Source organism: Colias philodice, chromosome 15 (genome assembly GCF_061535455.1).
Source record: "Colias philodice isolate Cphi_HAF_F1 chromosome 15, ilColPhil1 Martin Lab GWU primary, whole genome shotgun sequence".
Classification (NCBI taxonomy): Eukaryota; Metazoa; Arthropoda; class Insecta; order Lepidoptera; family Pieridae; genus Colias; species Colias philodice.
The window spans coordinates 3,354,594-3,376,624 of record NC_143100.1 but is presented as its reverse complement, the minus strand read 5'-3'; the positions used below and the strand labels follow the sequence as shown (position 1 = coordinate 3,376,624).

The following is a 22,031-nucleotide window of genomic DNA, read 5'->3' as shown; positions in this document are numbered from 1 at the left end:
AAGGTATTGGAGCGACAGTGATATTAAAATTAATTGTTTATGCATACAGTAAATCAGAACATTTTGCAAGCGGATGTTGTGAAACAGATCGATGGGGGCGACAGAGAAATACTCCATGCAGATAAATATTATTTTTGCTTTTCGGTAAATTATTAACTGCGAATATTATTGTTGCATTGTTGCGAAGTAATAAAATATGCCATTATAACATGAAAGTATGGGGCAATTAATGTAAGGCTGAAAAAGTCAGAATTTTGTTCGACTCTATAATCATGTTAATTGGAAATTAAATTCACGGTTTGCCTCGTATCATTCTAACCAACGTTGTTGTGTGTATTTTCTTCTTTCTTTGTTGTGTGTTATATTTTCTAATATCAGAAAAATGTTTAGACTTCCCTAATCCTCACGATTCTGTCCTTTATATTGTATTTCGTTGCGTTTAAAATTAGTGCATTTCAATACGAGCCTCCCAGGTGTGACAACTAGGCGCTAACAGCTTATCGACTTCTGCAACTTTCGCCAGTGAAGCATAGCTTAATGAACCGTTTGGAACTACGTAGCATTCTAGTTTGAGCGGCGCTATATGGCTTAACCGATTTCAAAGCACTCAAGACGCTCGCACAAACTTGTTGCACGCTAAGAGCATACTCATAAACTAAGTTAAACCCTTGTCGGCTTCACTGCAGTTCGAATTAATTCGATTATCAGCGCACCTCGATCTCAGTAAAGCACTCAGATTCCCTTCATTATACATAGTGCCGGCGGTAACCATAATGAAACTAGGTGTACCGGCTTTGCTTAATTGGATTACGGCCATGTGCTCCAGTAATTACATGTCTTTGTACGATATTACATCCTTAGTCATATTATGTGCTTTACATGGATTTACCTTACATTGTGCGTGTATATAAAAAGCTGTGATTACAATGTATGTATGGAATTAAAGGAAGTAGCCGACGTGAAATTTATTACTGTGGAATAAATTCTATAGTAATAGACGAGTAATTGAATATAAATGAACTGGGTTTTATACGGTGATATATTGTACAAGACACATTCAAATTTTAGCTGATCAAAATCATATAGATATTGGAAGATAGGTTTACCTTTTACCATTACTGATTACCTTTCTTTTCTAAAACAACGTATATGTTACTTACCATCTAAATAAACATATAAATATAAATAGATAAATCTGATAATTGTATCTGCAATCTACACCGATGCATAAGCTTGTAATAAAAGACTCAACACAAATAATAAGTTAATTACATTGATTGAATAAACTGCTCGTTAGGCTCTTTATGTAGGACGTTTAGGATTATACTCAGATTTCCTGGCTGGGTTTTAAGTGTGTCAATAAATGTATCATATGGTTTCTTGATTTACATAAAACGTTGCGTCTTTTTTATTTCTGTTATGTTATCAATTTAAAGTTACCTACATTGTAATTTTAATCTCTGTTTACATCACTTTTATTATACTAACATTGAATTGAATACCGCTTTATAAATTACTTCGATATAATATGGTAGTATGTATAAGTAAATACATATAAGTATGCAGAAATTAAAAAGTTTACAAATATTTATTTGATTAATTACTACTGTATAATATTCCATTTGGATTCGATAAGAGTCAGAGTTAGCGGATCATAAAACACAAACGCATAACTTATCTACACGGGATTCTTTTAATCACTAATATTCCCACGATTTCACATATATCTCGCTCTTTAGCGAAATGATATTATCAGTAATCTGAATCGTACATTAGTTTAATATATGATTATTGACTAGATGTGCCCTGCGGAAAGCATCGCAGGCTAAAACTCTATATACGTATGTTTTGGCAACTTTAGTTACAATACTATCAAATTTCATTGTAATCAATTTTCAATGTTCAGTTCAGTTTCGGCATTACAGAATAACAAACATCCATAAATTTTTCAACATCCTAACTTTCGCATTTATTATATTAGCACGGATTTTATGAAAATAATGTAGGTCTGATATTATCAGCTAAGACCTTCACAACGCACGTATCAAATTATTCCCATTTCTCGCCACTACAAACTGGTGTCATGTACAGAATTGTTTAGCTCTTAAAATTAAGTGTTACTCAATATTCCGCTGACGACAGGGAACTCACGAACACCACTGGAAGTTGGTCATGAATTCATTGTTTTGAGGCAGTGTGATATTGAACCACGAGGGAAGGGTTCAGATCACGTAGCGGAGACAACGACTCAGGAATATTAAAGTTCAAACATTCAATGGGTCGAGTTTTTGGAATTCTTACATACATATATATTTATGCAATGAATGCTAAGGAAGCGGTGGCGGTTTCTTGTTTGCCGTTCATTGTTAGTTTTTGAGATAATAATAGCGAAGGAGGAAAATATGTTTGTAATTAAGCTTGTAATGTTCAAAATAATAATCTACGTGTACGGAAATAGCTGCCCTTTGTCCTTGAGTGGGGAAATTTACATGAAAATAACTTGTGAGATTGTGGTATTGGTGGATGTATAACTGTCATAATACAGATGTGTATCACTAAAGCGCGGGAAGATACACTTTCTAACTTCTCGGCAATTAGTATCAGTATTGGTGATCGTATTAATTGTATTTCAATATTCATATAAACAAGAGAGTGCAGGCTATACCGGACCTACATAGCCAATGTACTGTATCGTGATGCTCCGCTATCGTGTCGGTTACGTCACGTGTGCGTCCACCGTAACGACACCGGCAAGATGTTTCTAGTAAGAAGCGTTTAATGTGCAAATTTTTAAATGTTTGAACATTATGTTTAAGTTTGTTTGATGAGTGTATTGCTGGATAATTCAGAATAGGAAATTGTGTTTAATTACTTATTATAATTATGGATATTGGATAGGTATTTTCATACATTGTAATTTGCACTCTACATGACTACACCTCTCAAGTATGATTTGGTTTAATACAATACTAGCGGTCCGCCCCGGCTTCGCCCGTGGTACATATTTCGCAATAAAAGGTAGCCTATGTTCTTTCTCAGAGTCTAAAGATTATCTGTGCAAAATTTCATCAAAATCGGTCCAGTAGTTTATGAGCCTATTCATTACAATCAAACAAACAAAGTTTTCCTCTTTATAATATTAGTGTAGATAATATTATAAAAAATACATGCTTACATAGAAGTATCAAACCCGATGATACGCTTGACTTTACTTTTCGTTCAAAATTTTCTCCAAAACAACTTGGAAAGCCAAGAGAAACTTCTAGAAGTCAGATCTTATCTAGGCATCTCTGGCCGTTGAACTTCAATGTCCACTGCAATTGTCTGGCAGCTGTCCTGAGATAAACCGTTAGCGCTAATTACGAGTTACATTATTTTATGACCCTTTATGACATACATCCGTGTAGAATTGTGTGGGGTGCGCTTTGTGTTTTACTATTTATTTTAATAACGCTCCACTGCATACGCGTATATTGCACCACTCGATTTTATACGAATTTTCACCCCTTGTTACTCCTACACCGAATTGTTTTGTCGACTAGTCATTTATGGACTTAAATTATATAATAACAGTAGTGTACGTTGTATTCCTAGCTTATGCGGTTCTATCTACATTATAGAAAATTTTATTAAACCCCTTTTAGGTGTAGACTGCATACAAATAGACACACATACATTATACATACAAAAATATTTCTCATTTATAACATTACTTTATAAGTATAGATAAAAAAACATTTTTTTTTCTTTCTATCAAATAATGAGTAACTAGGTACGTGAGGATTATTTCATGAAATCCACACGGTAAATTATGTTAATTTGTGGGTTTTTTGCTAATTAAAAATGCTCTCTTATCATATAAAATCTTTTTAAAATTCCTGAATAAATATAAGTTTCATTGTATATCTAATTTAATCACTTGATAACTATCTTAACATTTACCCCTGTATTGTTAAAATGTTAGCTATGATTGATCATAATATGTGATATGACAACTAATTAAATAATTTGAGTTAAATGTTATCAAAGTATATTAATAAAAACATCTATAAATAAATAATTCGATAATGTTCTTTTTAATGGCTATATCAATTAATCTATTGACATAAAACAAAACGCAGCAGCAATATGGTTATCTTATAACAACATAAGTAGTCGATTCAACACTTATCGTAATCTTAAGAAAAATAAAGTAAACACTCTATTATACGTAGGTACATATATGTAGTAAATCAGCTATTATTGCTAGTTAGCCACAATTACCGCCTATATAAGTATATTATTATAAGCGACTGAGCCGACAATGGTATGAATAATAACCATAAGATTCTCACAGTAATTACACTGCAGTAAATATTTTATATATCTCAGTATAGTATATAATTGGATCGCAATGCGTATATCTATGCGGAAGAGCGCGGACAGAGTCCGGTTACATTCTATGTCTTGTTCTCGGAACGTCATGGGAACCGTAAGGTGAATCTTCAATTGGAGAATTAGCTATGGATCTAAATAGGTGACAAAAATTATTGAGTATTTATTCTTTAGGACAATGTGGGCATTACTGCCGGGACGCATAGTAAGGGCGTTTTACAGCCTACGCATAACTTGATGTTAGTTGATTAGGACCATTAATATAATACCAAGGGGTTTAAAATCTTTTCCAGTATGATTGTTTGAAAGAAATCATGATGCATGTTTCCAACTTTGGCTTATAGAGTGTGAGTGACCCAATTCTCTGAAAAGGGGAGTCACTTTAAACATCAACTTCCATAGCACACAACTTCCTTGCATGTTTTCCACTAATTGAGGAATATGCATAATACATTTGTTTATCTTACTATCAGTATCACCGTGTTCTTATTACCTTATTCAAAATGTTCATTAAATTTTATGTAAATTTTCTATTATTTTCTAGTTCTTAAAAATGCTAACGAGCATATAATTTCTATATAAACAATAAAAATATTACAATTAAATATTTGGCTCTTATTGTTAAATTACCGCCGCGATTTAAATTGAACAATATAAGTGCGACCTCTCGGCTAATTGAAATACCTTTATTATGAACAATAAAATATATTTCACTTTCATAACTAGCTCTCACAAATAGCTGTAAATTATTTTGCAAAAGCTTGACATTTCTAAGGCCAATTAGCCCAAATACGTGGGCTTACCGAGCCTTATTTACTGGGACCTTATTAATGATGAATTAAGAACATTTAGTCAATATTTAAACAAATAACAAATGAATTGCCTTTCAATGAATTTCATATTAAACAGGCACACAATTTTTATAGAATCATTTCAAAATGCCGCAAAACGGGAGCGCTTGTAACCTGCAACGGTTGTTAAACTATGAGTCAGATATACGAAATAAAGTACAAATTGTTTTGCTTCTGTGCTGCGCGTTAAGTGAAAAGTGGGAACAAAGGCGTTGTTAGGCGCTGTTTAGTATGCATTTGGAAAGGTAGAGGCGAGAGCAATAAGTTTAACGGCCGAAATTAATAATATATCCGTAATCCAAGATTTAATTCGATCGCAGATATTTGCATATCTATGGATCGATCTCCTATCCGCGTCCCAATAACGAAAAGTGACAAACCATCGTTATGATATCCGGAGATATCAAGATATCCGTAGATATCTTTTCCCTCTTTGACCATTCCGTTTTATGCAAAACCAATACTTGGATGCATCGTTTATTTCTAACTTAAATTTCAAAAATAAGTATTACACGTATCTATAATAATTATTTGGTACCTACTTTTTACTTTTGATGTATTTATTGGGCTCTTGGAGTTTTATACAGGTTATATTATTACCAATTTGAAATGTGATAAATCCTAGAAGATCGATCCTGATAAATCCTAAAAACGGAACGTCACGCCTGCCTGTTTTTGACAGATGACATGCCCGCCAAAACGCCTTCTACTGACGCAGGACGCTCTTTTTTCGTTGTATTGGTTCCGACGATATCTGTTCATAACTTTTATAGTATATACTTTCTGATCATTTTGTTAAATTATATTCATTGATTTACATAGATTTTGTTAAATAGCAATGGACTCTGAAGTGGTAAGTGACTTTTACGCATCCGTACCATTAATAATTTTGTTTCTTGGTAGTGACGCCAAATATGTTCGAACGCATTTTTTGTAAGAATATCTGTTTATTTTAGGTTCGAGGCAAACCTCTGACGAAGGATGAGACAAAATTATTGCTGGGCTTAATTGAGAGCAGCCCAATAATTTTGTCTAAAACAACAAACGCCGCCAGCAACAAGATGAAAAATGAGGAGTGGGTCAGCCTGACACACAAATTTAATGCCACTGCCTCTTTTTGTCGTCGATCACCCCAGCAGCTGCGTTTAAAGTGGGAAAATTTAAAGAAACTTGCTCGTAAACGCAGCACAAAAATTAGGATGAATCGCATCCAAGTAAGTGTTATAGAAAAATTTTTCATCTTTGTTTGAAATTATAGGTACTTATTACGTATAATGTTAAGTAATTTAGTACATAGTAAGTACATCAGTTTATTATTTTCACAGACTGGCGGTGGCATTCCAGAGTACATTCCCCCGGATGACATTCTGGACAGAGTGGCCGATTTACTGGGGAGTACTGCAAGCGGCTTTGTTGTGCCATTTGGTGGTGACAAAGAGGAAGGAGTTTTTGTTTGTACTGGTGATGGTGGTGGTGGTGGTGATGGTGGTAGTGGTGGTGATGGGGCTGGGCAGGCTAGGGTGCTGCCGGTAGAATCAATACCAGTGTTGGTAGACACGGGTATTGGTACTACCATGCCAGTAACCGTATATGATACAAATAGTACTTCATTTCCATTATCTATAGTTAATGGTACTCTTATATCAGAAAAACCTATAGATAATGCCACTAACCATGAAGCTAGTAAACTACACACACCCAAGAGGCTTACATTGAGTTCGCCTAAAATAGGTAAATATATTACCATTCATTAATAATAATTATGATCATTGTATCCTATAATTACTATAATAGCCTAATATTAGTCTAGTGGTTACTATCTTTGAGTATAGAATCAGTAGATTCATGCCTTCTGGCTGGTATTTATATCAAAAACCAGCTGACACTTGCTGCTTCAATCATTTCCCCCCATTTTACTCCCTGAAGAATAGAATTTTCAGACATGTTTTCTTGATGAATATGTTTAAATAATTCTTGTAGTTATAGATATAGACCGGGAGATACTGACACAAAATTTCGAGTCATTTGTAACAAGGATGGCGGTTCTACAGGGGTCTTAGTACGCAATGACAAAAAGAAAAATGATGGTGTGAACGCTGGTACCGGTGTCTTAGTCGCGTGGGCGTTTGTCAAACTCGTCGGAAAAATAGCGAAAGTCAAACGATTTGTAACACAAAAATTTTAGAATTTACCGATAGCCCATAAAAAAGTAGTAGGCGGTAGTGTCATGCCATACTTTTCCGGTGTGACTTACTGCCCGCCATACCGACGCGAATGTGTTGATTTAAATAAAACAATCATTCAACCATTTGTACCAGGCTAACTTTTGCACAGGTAACTATCGTCGTGCAGCCATTTACGAAAATCGCCATGCCATACTTTTCGGACGATTCCAAATGGTCGCCATACCGCCGAAAATCTGCAAAAAATTTTTATTTCGCCAAACTTTTTGTACCAGTATTGCATTTGGATTTTTGGAGAGTATTTGATAAAATGTGACCATTATTATATTTGCCATACTTCTAGTAGGGGGAAAAAGTGCTGTTATACTTGAAAACTTAATTTATTATTAATTTATATAAGTGAGGATTTCCAACACTTAGATCTTTGAAATTTTGTATTTATATTTGTTGATCCTCAAACTTACAGGAAAAATAAGTGCCATACTGTTACAAATCGTTTGACTTTCGCTATTTTCCGACGAGTTCGACTAACGCCCACGCGACTAAGCCGCCGGTACCAGCGTTCACGCCATCGTTTTTCTTTTTGTCATTGCGTACTAAGACCCCTGTAGAACCGCCATCCTGTTACAAATGACTCGAAATTTTGTGTCAGTATCTCCCGGTCTAATAGTATTATAAATATTTAAATATGTTATATATTATATTTATCAGTTTTCTAGTACCCATATCACAAGCTATCACTTACTTTGGGGCTCGATTGCAATGTGTGTAATGTCCTAATAGATTCATTTATTCTAGGTAATAGTAGGTCAAATATTAGCGTAATCCATCCTGTCCAGTGGTTTGAGCTGTGCATTGATAGAAAACAGATTAATTCTCTGAACTAATCACATTTGACAGGTGATGGTTTTACAAAAATGTATTGGGGAGCATCCTTTCTCTTTTGAAAGAACCTTAATCCTAGGCTTAAGATGAAAAGTATTATAATATCTTGTGTAGTAAAAAAATTAATTTGGTTTGCAGGTAAGAAGAAACTCAAAAGTACGGATGGCAGTAGTTCTGCTCGAAATTTAGCAATAGCAGAATATTATACTGCTAAAAAACAATGCTTAGATGCTAAGAAAGAATTTATTTTATTACAGAATGAAAAATTAAAATTAGAAATTGAAAAACTTAGAGGTGGTCAATGAAAACCAAATCAAGTATACCTATAATAATATGCTCAATAATTTTTTCATTGATTAATCGACACTGTAATATTATAAAGAGGAAAACCTTGTTTGTTTGTTTGTTTGATTGTAATGAACTCATGGCTCATAAACTACTGAACCGATTTTAAAAATTCTTTCACCATTCGAAGTTACATTATCCACGAGTAACATAGGCTAGGTTTTATCCCGGAAATCCCACGGAAACGGGAACTATGCGGGTTTTTCTTTGAAAACGCGGGCGAAGCCGTAGGCGGAAAGCTAGTAAAATATATAGAAAAGACCTACCAAGAGATGTATTGTTTATATAATTATTATTTATTTTATATGTACCTTCTCAATTTTTCATTTTCTATTTTTTTTTAATTCTGTAATAATATTATTATGATAGCATCTAATCATAGTTTTTTGGTAGCATACAGATGGTGTATGAATTCATTTTTATTTCTATGTGAATAAAAAATAAAATATTTCAATACTATAGTCTATTCTTTTATTTCAAAATTAAAAATACTACATTTTATATTTATTTTGAAGTAGGTTCTGTAACTACACTTTTTGAAAGATCAATAGGTATGTATAGGCACATACATACCTCATAAAAAAGGAAATAAAAATTTAAAATAACACAGACATGTTAAGATTAACTTAAATATACTTTGCAATTATTAACTACTATACACAGTAATCAAAGTAATCAATAATTGGAACTGAATATAACTTGTGTATCTACTACATAATAATTATTACAAACAATGGACAATAAATAACAATCACAAAATAATGCCTTTATCCTAACTAAACTTATCCTAACACAAAATAATTATTTATAAGATCTGCTCTTGTTTGTACATCTTGGGCTTCCATATTTGTATTATTTTCTTCATTGGTACTATTTGTAGGAATGTCCAAGTCAACCTCAGGAGGAACTTCTTCAATACTGTTACTTCTACAAATATTATGAAGCACTGCAGTGGCAATAACTATTGACTGGGCAACGGGCAATGAAACCCGCAGTGTGAGAGCCACAAAAGGAAATCTTCTTTTCCACACTCCGAACGTCCTAGAATGTTTTGGTTTAAACCAAATAATACTAATTATTATTAAGGTTGAAAGTGTGTAACAAACAGATAAACACAAACACTCCTTGGAATTGCTCAGTCAGGCAAAAAACAACATAATATGAATAAATTTAAATAATATATTTACCACCTTATTCATAAATGTTCAAAAGTGCCGGAATAGCGATTAACTGTTTTGTCTCTTTCCTTCAACTATCAAATAACTGTTGATAAACAAAGACAAAACAGAATATAACTATTTCACTGATATTGAATGTTTATGAATAAGGGGGTTAGAATTACATGGAATATTACCTTTCAATTGTATTTCTGGTCCTAATGTGTGCTTCGTTGTACCTGTGTTCAGCTTCAGAACTAGGGTTCAACAGTGGTGTGAGTAGATAACTTCGATTTGGATAGGCACTATCTCCAAGTAACCAGCGGCCATCATACTGCCCTGCATCACACTGAGCTGTAAGAATGTTGAATTAAATTTAAATTATTCATTAATCATTAACAAAATTTCTAGTAAACCATAATACACAACCTCTGAGAATGGAATTATTGAAAATTGTTGCATCATGGGTGGAACCCGGCCAGCGAGCAACCACATTCATCAGTCTCAAATCTGCATCACAGACTCCTTGAATGTTTAATGAAAAGTAACCTTTCCGATTTCTAAATTCCTCACCTATTAATAAACCTGAAAATTTTTATATTAGTAGACAAGAAATTTACAAGCAATGATTAAACAAAATGCAGTAAAATTATAATTACATACATGGTGACTGTATACGTATGTGAGTGCAATCAATAGCTCCAAGAACTCTGGGAAACTCTGCAATATCATAAAATTTTTCTGCACTTCTTTGGTGCACAAAAATGTATTTATCATATAATTGGGCTATTGCATATGAAATATCCCGGACTATTCTGCCTGCTGTTGACTTTGATACTCCCACAAAGTCAGACACAGAAATCAGCATTGTGCCTAATGCATAAAACCTTAAGGTCAGCAGCAGTTGATGCAGTGGTGAGACTCCATGATTTCTAGAATAGATATTGTTAAATTTAAGTAGGTATACGATTAATGCAGTTTATAAGATATGATTATTTTTAAACCCACCTTGAAGATTTTACACGCACAGCAGGCATAATTTCTGTCAACAGAGAGTTTACTGCTGATTTCGATAACCTAAACCTAAAGGTAAACTCTGCATCATCCAGACTCTGCATGTAGTTCACCCTTTTCATTCTTCGCACAGAAGCACGACGTGACTGTTCACCAGCATCATTGTCGGTATCTGTATCCCAGTCTGATAATTGAGCTAGGACTTCCATATCACTGTCACTATCACTAGAACTCGAGAATATTGCCAAATCCATTACGTTTTACGAATAAAATCTACAGATTCAACCCTAGAATCTGAGGAAAGTCTAAGATCAAGATTAAAGATTGTTTACACCGATCGATCGAAACGTCAAACGCGAGAGATATGTTATTGACACGCTCAAACTGCCATTTTCGAACAGAGGTCTATCTGTAATCTGTGATCCGTCCTCCGACAGATAGATTGGTTTTTGAGATTGCAATTTCGATCCACGGATTGTTTATTGGCACACTTAACTTAAAATCCGGATCACATTTTCGATCGAAAATCTGCAGATATTAGATTGGATTGAATATTAATTTCGGCCGTTAGTCGCGATTTGCATAGATTGCACGAGCGGTAAGGCGCTCCGTTCGGTGATTTACCGACTCGGCGCGTAGGCGACCCGCTAACACTTGAACTACACTTTCCTGTGTACATTTTGGAACTAGACACACCATATTCCCGTACATAATGTTTTTGTACTGTTTTATTTACCAGGAACTTTCGTATAGTGTTTAGGTATTATGTAGAGTTCTGCATGAACAACAACTGAGAATGATCGCATCAATAATGTAAATTATTACAAATTAATTATAATATCCAACTGTATATTTCAGATAGGATAAGTTATATTATAGTTTGAGTCATCTCAGCAAAGGGCAAATTAATGTAGAGATTACATTAGCTAGACTTTATAAGGTCGTCTTAACCCTTATTCAATATATATGTATAGAGATACGATTCACGACAAAATTTATTTCAATACTAGACTAGATCTGTTGAATGATTTGTTATAGAGTACATAGATTGTACCGTATAATTCATATACCCATTCGCCGATTTACTGAGACCATGCGTGGGCGCCTCGACCTGCTAACACTTGAACTACAATTTCGTATACTTCACCCGATTTCAGTTTAAACTCAATAAACGGGTATTATCTAGGTCCTATCAACATTTATAATCTTGAACGGTGATTTTATTCGTAGAAATAGGTTCTATATATTTTTTTCTTTTATCCTTGAGTTGCGATATCAATTTCGTATTGGATATGATTGTATTGGTATCGACATATTCCTTTTCAATAATGATTTGCAGTTACGTACTTTTAAAACGGCTTAAAATAATCGCTCTGTATGCCATGTTTATGTGCATTCAGGGAAACTTTAAGGATACAATTTACAATAATTATAATATCGAACCAATACGCAGATGACGGACCACAAACTACGTAATAATAACGATTCACAAAACAGAGCCCATATATTTTCCTCGTCCATACCGATTTAACTATAGTTTCGTTCATGTCAATTGTTCGCATGAGCTAAGAAGGTTGGCCATTTTAAATTGCATTGGCTTAACAACCGCGGTAACGACATACGCGGTATTTGCAAAATGTTGCCAGCTACGATTAGCAGAATTCCTCTACCGGAAAAGAACATATAAACGCTAAAAAACATGCCTCTTGCGACACATATGTATGTACCAACGCAGTCTTGATTCTCCATATATGTATACGATTACTTGCCCGATGCATCTACCACCAAGCGAGTTAATGCTCTTTTTATGTTTATGGCGTTTTTTAATTGCGCGCTTTATATCTAGCATTGTGCCTAGGTATAAAACACTACTGTTTTATAGCACCTAATTACTTTAGTCGATAATATTATTTTTTGTTTTATATTCATAGAATTACATAAATATGCATCAGCCACATACATTTGAGTTTAATGAAATAAATTATAGGGATAAACAACGAATTAAAAACAAGGTGACCTATGATTTGCTACTGTTTTGAAATGGCATTACTATTAACCGTTAGGGACAAGATAAGGAAATATTTACAGAAAATAAATCCGCAATTTACGCAAGAAGCCTGTAAATACAATTGGTTAAATTAGAAAATGAACGGCTGCAGTGCGAATGCAGTTGGCAGTTGCCACACAATCACAGCTTACTATGCGGGTTCATAATAATTGTTGACATTTTTACGTAACAAGATATACCTACTTGAAAAGTATCAAAATATTTACAGCCAATATAGGTACTTATGAATTGTTCAAACATTTATTATTATAAGGAAAATTGTACAGCGTGTCTAAGGTAAATATTATCTTTATTGTGAACATAATAATGTGATAAGCTGACCGAAGGTGGAAGAAAAGTAAGGGACACAGAAAACTACTTTAGCGAGTTAAATAATTGGCTTTTGAGAAATATTATGACTACTACAATATATTCATCATATCCAATATCAATCAATCAATCAAATAAACTATGAAGAGGGTCTATTTAATTTGAAAATATCATTGTACATTTACGCTATTCACATTTTCCTCATGATCTCATATACATATTTATTATTTGTGATTTACTTACTGAATCAAATGAATGGTAATATTAAAAAAGCGTATTCAACTGTGAACTGACATGTCATAGAGAATCATAGACACTTATTTTGGCGCGCAACTTTGGCGCCATACGAAACGTCACAATCAAACGCTTGCATAGCAACGTGTGCGTGGGTGATCAGAAAGGTTTTTTAATTCTATTGAATACATAATGTACATAATAGTGCAGGTCACGTGTACTTGGCGTCACAGCCTGTGGTCGGCTGACGTAAACGTACATATTTCAATCTTTTGTTATTACATATCATGCGTGAAGTTATAAAAGTTATGATGTTATTAAGCATTAATTTCCAATCCGTTCGAGTGATATAGTCGAATTGTATTGCAGTTATTTATTGTTTATATAAAACACCACTAGGAAAAAATTTAATTCAATAAATGACTGCTAAAATTTCTAATCACTTAATTAATGGTCTAAAATCTAAATCGGATATCGAGTAATTTGGAAATAAAAATTGGAATTTGTTAATATATCCTTTGCTCGACATAACAGTAACTTAAGTATATAGTTTCCAACAATTAAGTTTCCACGTTAGAGGAACTTCATACACAGACTTCGTTACGTATATTTGATGCGTTGCGAGATAAAATTATCAACTCTGTAGTCATAAGCGTGTTCTTACAACATTGATCCTATTTGTCCGCGTTTCCTCCGTTGTCATTATAAGTACTGCGTTTGTTTTATAAAGTAGATGACTTCATTGCTCTTGACAAGCGTCAATCAATCGTATGATGGGCACCACGCCAACGCTACTCGAGCGGTTTCCGCGACGCTATACCGCACGCCACCGCTGACAACTCGTTATACCAACTAAAAATAATCACCTCTAAACTTTACTTGGTTACTGCAAACCATTTACAACCATGTTCGAGTAGTTTCAATCTTGATTAGATTTAATGCAATTACTCGTTCAGTGCTTCGAAGTACTCACTGCGACTTGCGTGTTCCAATAAAGAATACCCGTGTTATAGACGGCTACGTTAACATTGTTTATTTCAAACGACACGGGATAAATAATTTTTGCCTATTTCCACGGTACAATTATCTGTTAAAACCACAGGTTAAAACAAATCCGAAATTATAGATTCGTCACAGCACTGACAAATAGATATATTATTGGTTAATTCGCCGAAAGTAGGTCGAATCGATCACGAATTGATTCTGTTTTTTACCATAGGACTATTAAGACTTATTTGATCTATAACCTTCGCTTTATTAGAAAATAGTTGCCGTACTATACTCCGAATAAATGATATGACTACACGTGCCTTTATTTACGATTTTATGATGTGATAATACCTGTCGCGATTATACAGCCGGTTTCGAGCGTTGTTTCGGGACTTAACAGAGAGACGCTAACAGGTTCGACCTCACTTCCAGGTTAAGATTTGTATGAAATACGTTTTGTAATTCAAATGAGGGAGGCGAAGTCGTAGAACAAGTTTCTCGAAGTGAATGAGTAACAGACTTTCATTGAGGCCGGTCAAGAGGATGATCTATCTCCGTTGCAGCTTAGAATTATAGTAATAAATACACTTAGGACAGTCGATCGTGTTAAACGTGGGGAACATGACGTTAGTACAAAGGGTGCAGGCGTCCGAGTTGTCAAACGAGAAGTTTTTATCGGGCGGCTTGTCGTCGGCGTTGAATAGAAATGAGCCTTGAATAACAGTGTTGCCAACAGAACTGGCCCTAATGTCGCCGTTTTTCATGCACGAAGTAGCCTAATATCGCCGAATTTCAGTTGTAGTAGCCTAAAGTAGCCCAAACACCAAAATATCAATATGAATAAAATAAAATGTAGTTTTCATCAATTTATCTATACTTACTAATATTATAAAGCTGAAGAGTTTGTTTGTTTGAACGCGCTTATCTCAGAAACTACTGGTCCTATTTGAAAAATTCTTTCGGTGTTAGATAGCCCATTCATCGAGGAAGGCTATAGGCTATATATCATCACGCTAAAGCCTAACACTAACAGGAGCGGAGCCACGGGGGTGAAACCGCGGAGCGCAGCTAGTTTATAATATGTTCCAGTGTGATAAATAGACATAAGCCATCTTTAGAACACGCTATAAGCGTGGCGTTACTCCCGTTCAACGCGTACCGGCCGCGGCCACAGACATGCGGACATGCCACAGAGCAAGAATTAATATAGGTAGTACCAGCCGGCCGTCCGCGTCACTGAGCGCGACCGCAGTATTACGATAATGTATATTGTAATACTGTGGCGCGAGTTCATTTTAAGCTTAAGTTCATTTTTTATCCGAACCGCGAGGGACTGGACTGCTTCCTGTGTTCTGTGTTCCCCGACGAGTACAATAAGGGGGTCTTGAAGTGAAGAGTGAAGGTACCTTCTAGGGAAGCGCGTTCCATCTCAGACCACAACTCAGCTTAACATCAGGCGAGGTTGTGGTCAAGCGCTTCCCTAGTCCCAATAAAAAAAAAGCTGTATTTAGAGCAATTTAAAAAAAAATCTACAAAAATATGCGTGTTTGAGTGGATCGTTTTTGAATGAAAATTAAATATATTGGAGTATTTTTTTCTTCCAAGTACTAGTAAATTAATCGGTTAATTGAAATACAACGTCAAAATAGACGGGAGTCAAATAATTTTACTAATATCTGGCGTCTGCGTAAAGCTTCGACCATAAATTCCAAAAACGGCCTGTGTCCGATTCTAGGACATGAACTCTCTTATTGAAATGAACGTTAACATTTTAAAAACTACATAATTTTTTTTATTTTTGAAGTGAAACTCCTTTATAAAACGTTGGAAAAAAATTTAGTGTAACATTTTTTCGTTACGCGTGACATTTTTCCGTTACGCGCCATCTTTTTCTTATCCCTACCACGCGTGATTCGACGTATTTCTGTAAAGTTGCATATAGAAATTATTTTTTGAAAAATAAGGTCATAAAGAAGTTTCACTTCTTACGTGTGTACACTAGTACACGCACACATTTTTTTTAATTTGTTTATATAATAGACCTAACATGTACAATTTGTTTATATTAGGCCATCATTTTAAACGACGTATAATCTAGTTTCAAAATGAGTTAGTAAAAGTGAAGTCGAGGGCATAAATTTGTGGTAATAGAATTAAATTTCCAGAAAATCCGTCCAAAAAAAGTAACCGTGCGGCGTGACCTGTCCCGATAAAAACGTTCTATTTAAAATCTAAATTTTTTTCTAACCCCGATAAAGAAGTTTCACTTCAAAAATTTTTCCCTAGAGTAGCCTAATCGGCGACCAGTCGCCTTTTAGATTTTTTCGTCGCCGATTCTCGTTCTGAGTAGCCTAAATGGCGAAAATTCGCCTACGTTGGCAACACTGTTGAATAATGCATGTGTGCCTCCCTCGCCCCTCTCCCCACGCACCAAACTGATTTGCTGCGAACGATGTTGCCACAACACGATCTACAACTGGTTCCCTGCGATACCGTTGTAAATAAACAGATATTAAGAGATTTATAGTCCGTATTTATTGCTAACAATAACAAATAGCTTTTCTTTAATCTATGCTTTCCGCGTTTCACAATTCATTTAAAGTTCTGTTTAAATTTTATTGGCATCGATTAAATTTTGATTGCTAATGAAGGTAAGGGAAAATCGATGATAGGTTTAATTCGTCGATTACCATAATTACTCTGTACCAATTTTTTGTTTGTTTATAGACGGAGGAATGTGGTTTGCATGTCTTTGAAATACTACAATGCAAATTATGAATTATTATTATATAATAAAGCACGCTAATAAACGATTAGCAATGTTCCATAGTTAAATCGTTTACAATAGCGCAATTATCTTTACGATGCTCGTAATGAATATCGTATGTTTGGCACCTAATTGTAAACAATCGTACGTGAGCGTCATCGATACCGTACGCAAAGCTTATTACATAAAGATTAAACAAAAACGCGCAATACATTATTCAATTAATTAACCGTGAAATATGTTATTGGGGCTACAGGAAACATGACCTTTTATAAATAGACATGCAATAATTTTCCGTTACTCTAACTAACTCATTTTTACTGTTTAATTTTAATGCATGATCGAGATAATTTAATGACTAATCCTTTGAGTTTAATCCTCTAATAAAAAGGCAAACATCTCCAAAATGATAAACCGTTAACGTTCATCAAATTTTCACATAATTTCGACTCACATTTAATAGCGAGTCATAAAATCCTGAGGTAACTTTATAACCATTTGATACCGAAATATAAATGACGAATATAGTTACAAAACACGTGTCGGCGTTGGCAACGGAACATTAACTGATTGCAATCAAAATGTGTATGAAGTACGCCATTTACGGCTCCACTCTATTTTCATCTAACTACAAGATGTAATGCCTCATTCGGGCCACTGCACTTTACACTTTAATGAAACTTTGGGTTATATAGCTTTCTATTACTAATAAAATAACGTTTAGAATTTGGAATAGCTGTAAAGGTTTAATCGTTTAACCTAAATAGTGATAATAAAATTGAATTAATATTAGGGGTCAGGTAGAGTTAGTGAATAAAATATTTATAAATTTACAATAGTCAATATTTACACATTCTTAAAATTAATTTATCAATCAACAATAATAAGCCTAAAATTTAACTCATATTATGCGAGTCAGAGAAACACTATTTCAACAAAAATACTGCCAAAAAAAAAAACAAAACGAATACCATCATAATATAATATGGTAGAACAGTTAATTCAATTTGTGCCATTTTCTAATTTGTAATTCGTTCATTTTCTCAATTTGTTCTATGATACGCTTCTAGAAATTTCCTTTTTCATTACCAAACACACAAGAACTTGAACTTGTCATACATCATGTTTACATTTTACACGTTTACGCGGTCATTAGAATACACGTAACAATAGATGTGAATTGCGATAATTGTCTATTATAACCCACTGCACTATAAATAGACATTTCACCTAAGAACAGAATAACATTGACAAAACATATTATACATTTTTATTATTTTAGCTAAGTTTACCTAGTTAAAAATGTAGATATTGGTAACTGCCATTATGAATTCGTAGGAATTGATGCCTAAAAACCAAGAAGATAAAAGTTTTTTTTTAAGTTTTCTACACACTCATATATTTTTTAACAAAACATAATAACTACATATGTCAACAAGAAAAAAAATGGTACACAGAAATAGATATAAAAACATATTGCATAAGTATAATGTGTTCCGCGTTTTAGGAAAATTTCCTAAAAGTGCGCGCTTCAGTCACGATTCTTCATATCGTACAAAGTACAAACATTAAAACATCAAACCGTAACATTCGTTAATTAGACTTAGGATTTACATATTTTTCCTTCAGATTCTGCAGAATATTTTAGCATACATCGTTTAATTCATTTTTTATATGAATTGCTAAGAAAATGTGCTTATAATTTATGTAAATTTAGTCACTGGTACTTCTTTGTTCAAATACTACGCTTTATATATAATACTAGCGGTCCGCCCCGGCTTCGCCCGTGGTACATATTTACGTTTTCTCTACATGAAAACCATCCTCGTACTTCAAGGAATTATCGAAATCGGTTCAGCCGTTCTCGAGTTATGCGCTTACCAACACATTTTGCGATTCATTTTTATATATAAGAAGATTAATATCAATGACACATGAATTGTAATATTCTCTTGATAACAACTTTTTTATAGTTCTTGTTAGACGGAGAAAATTATAACATTTGATTACTAGAATAGGCCTAAGCGTTTTATTCTACGGTGCGTTGTCTCGGAGTTGAGGTTAAAGAACTAGGCTTTTATCTCAGCTATTTATTATGTTCTATGGTAACGCTCATTCTATTTTTTGATAATGCTGTCAGTTAAGCTCTTAATTTGCATTTTGTAGTATGCAATTTTTACGCGCTAGCTATAAAGCTTTCACACATAAGTGTTATTTAAAAAAATGCAAATAAACATAAAATCGTGCAAAGTATGGGCAACGGTGCATATATAAATAAACATTTAAAGGTCTCGTCAGGAGAACGGATCATTACAATGCCACGGTGAGAAACCGAGAAAGCTCAGTCGTGTGCGCCGGCGCACAATACGTTTGCGACATCGATAGGCGTCAGCTCTATATCGCTTGAAAGGTCGCCAAGTAAATATCAGCTTTGCCGAAAGCTTCGTTTATACATAATGTTTTGTTTTCTTGATTTTATAGGTATTTACTGAGTGTGTGTATTCAAAGCGTACAAACATTTCTTCGGCCATATTTTAATTTGTAATGATTTATATAATATACTAGCTGCTCCGCGCGGTTTCACCCCCGTGGCTCCACCCCTGTTGGTCGTAGCGTGATGATATATAGCCCATAACCTTCCTCGATAAATGGGCTATCTAACACCGAAAGAATTTTTCAAATCGGACCAGTAGTTCCCGAGATTAGCGCGCTTAAACAAACAAACAAACAAACTCTTCAGCTTTATAACACATATTAGTATAGATTATATTATAGCTTTATTCATATCTCAACAATTATGAAATATATGATTCGTTTGATCTACATTCTTAAGCCAGCCGAACTGCAGCAAGACTAACTACCAAGTATTTGTCATTACCGCATGCAATACGACCGCCACGCTTATCTCACTTATCTTAAACCTGACATTTCCACTCCAACAATACGAATTAGATTAGAACACAAAACCTCTCTATTATAAGTAACAAATAATGAAAGCAAAACAACAATAACAGTAATATTCTTTTGAAGCGGTAGTACCTAAATGTTTTACAACCTTTTGTCGTGTCATAAAAGTGGCGACATGGACAACAGAATGCTTTTAAATGAATAGAGGACTCACAAAAATGAACCGTTAAATTACTGGCGACAGATAAAGATGAATAGAAAGTACAAAACGCTAGCAAAGTCAAGGTTTGAATAAACATTTGAAATGCACCTCTGCACACAAAACAGGTAGAGCAAATACAGTTTTGATACTCAAAAGCGGCCCCATTGGATGTAGATAAAAAGTAAATGTTGATACGTCCCACAAAAGAAACTTAATGATGAGGGAATAGTGATTACCGATTATTGACTCAAAAGGCCTGGGAATTGTTTCGCTTCGTGACAAAACTAATCAAGAAAGGGCAAGCCAAAAGGCTTTAATAAATTCCAAGAAATATGCGATAGGACTGTTTTTAAAGCTATCTATCATAAAATTGGCGCTATTCTCGTTATTTTTAATCTTGATTATGCAGTGATAATAATTGATAATAAACATTGGGCATTACGAGCGATAATTAAACTTGATGTAATAATGATTGATATACAGGGAAAAGAAAAAGTTAGTGTGGATAGAGCGAGCATAATAAGCTCAGCCCACGCGTCGATGAATCATGCGCCCGCGCCGTTGCCGCAACACAACACGAACAGCAAAAACATTACCTACTTTTGAATAAGTTCCCTTTCTCTTTCTACACCTCCAACTGCTCACGCCGGGGCCATTCATTACGTCAATAATAACACGAATCAAATAGGATAATGTAACTTTCGTTGACAGAAACAATAAAACATAAACAAATGCGTTTCATCTCTGCCCATTTGTATTTCAGTGGCACTTAAAGTTTAACGAGTATAAAACGATGTGCAGCGCACAAGCAAAAAAACAACAGAATTACATTCACAAAACGGTGCAAATGCTTTAAATAAAGTCACGGAGAACTGAAAATGTTTTAGTTTATGCGCGAACACGCCAAATGGCACATAAACGTTTAAAGAGCAGTAAATTGGCGATGACAAATAAATGTCCTTTCACCTGAGACCGCTTTAGGAAAATGAGCTAAATCCGACGCTCGATCGCTATATTCTACATCTCAGTTATATTACCCTACTCAGTTTTTATGAAAAGATATTAAAGAGCAAGTAACATAGTACTATTTTCTATTGCAAGTTTTACCATACCTTAATCATCTGCAAGATCACATATACCAAAACGCGTATACCGTGAAGTCTTAACAAACCAGTTGTGAAACTTCACTTTGTAATTAAGATCAATTATTAATTTGAACATTAGTATTGTCGCATAATGTAGAGTCATTGAAGTCAAAGCGTGACGGAGTTGAACGAGTGACCATGAAGTGCGTAGAGCGGCCGGCGGCGTGATACGTAAAAACAGTGACTCACAAACAGAGAGATGAAATACCCGAGACCCTGCGATAGAAAGGGATAAGTGATCCAAGAAAACCGGTTCGAGATTTCGAGTTTCAATCCGATACGCTCCCGTCTGCGCCAAGTCAACTTCGCTTGAGTAGACCTCTTGCCCTGTCGTTCATAAAACCCCGGGATACGTCTTTTTTCTCCAAGTTTTTTGAACTTTTATCCATAAAGAGACATTATCACGCTTGACTCAACAATTAAATCAAATCTCCCACGCTTCCTGTAACGTTTTTCGGCATAATACTATTGAAAACATGTAACAATATATGCATTGTTTTAAATTAGCTAAATATATCTTATCTAACAAAGGTTACCCACTGAACGCTTTCTTTATCGAGACATGGTCTGTGTGGCGATGACATCATCCACCACTCAGTT

At 34.5% G+C, this 22,031-nt stretch overlaps 2 protein-coding genes across 6 annotated transcripts in view; one reads left to right on the top strand and one right to left on the bottom strand.

Moving 5' to 3' along the window:
* sd (TEA domain transcription factor 1 homolog scalloped) overlaps nt 1-22,031 on the bottom strand; it is a 73,369-nt gene that overhangs the window by 34,896 nt on the left and 16,442 nt on the right. The gene's annotated exons all lie outside the window — the stretch shown is intronic.
* On the top strand, nt 6,004-9,099 carry LOC149482095 (uncharacterized). Its single transcript, XM_089704198.1, has 4 exons — nt 6,004-6,078; nt 6,182-6,439; nt 6,551-6,956; nt 8,432-9,099. Exons 1-4 carry the CDS (start codon nt 6,064-6,066, stop codon nt 8,596-8,598), a joined length of 846 nt encoding a protein of 281 aa, XP_089560324.1. The 5' UTR covers nt 6,004-6,063; the 3' UTR covers nt 8,599-9,099.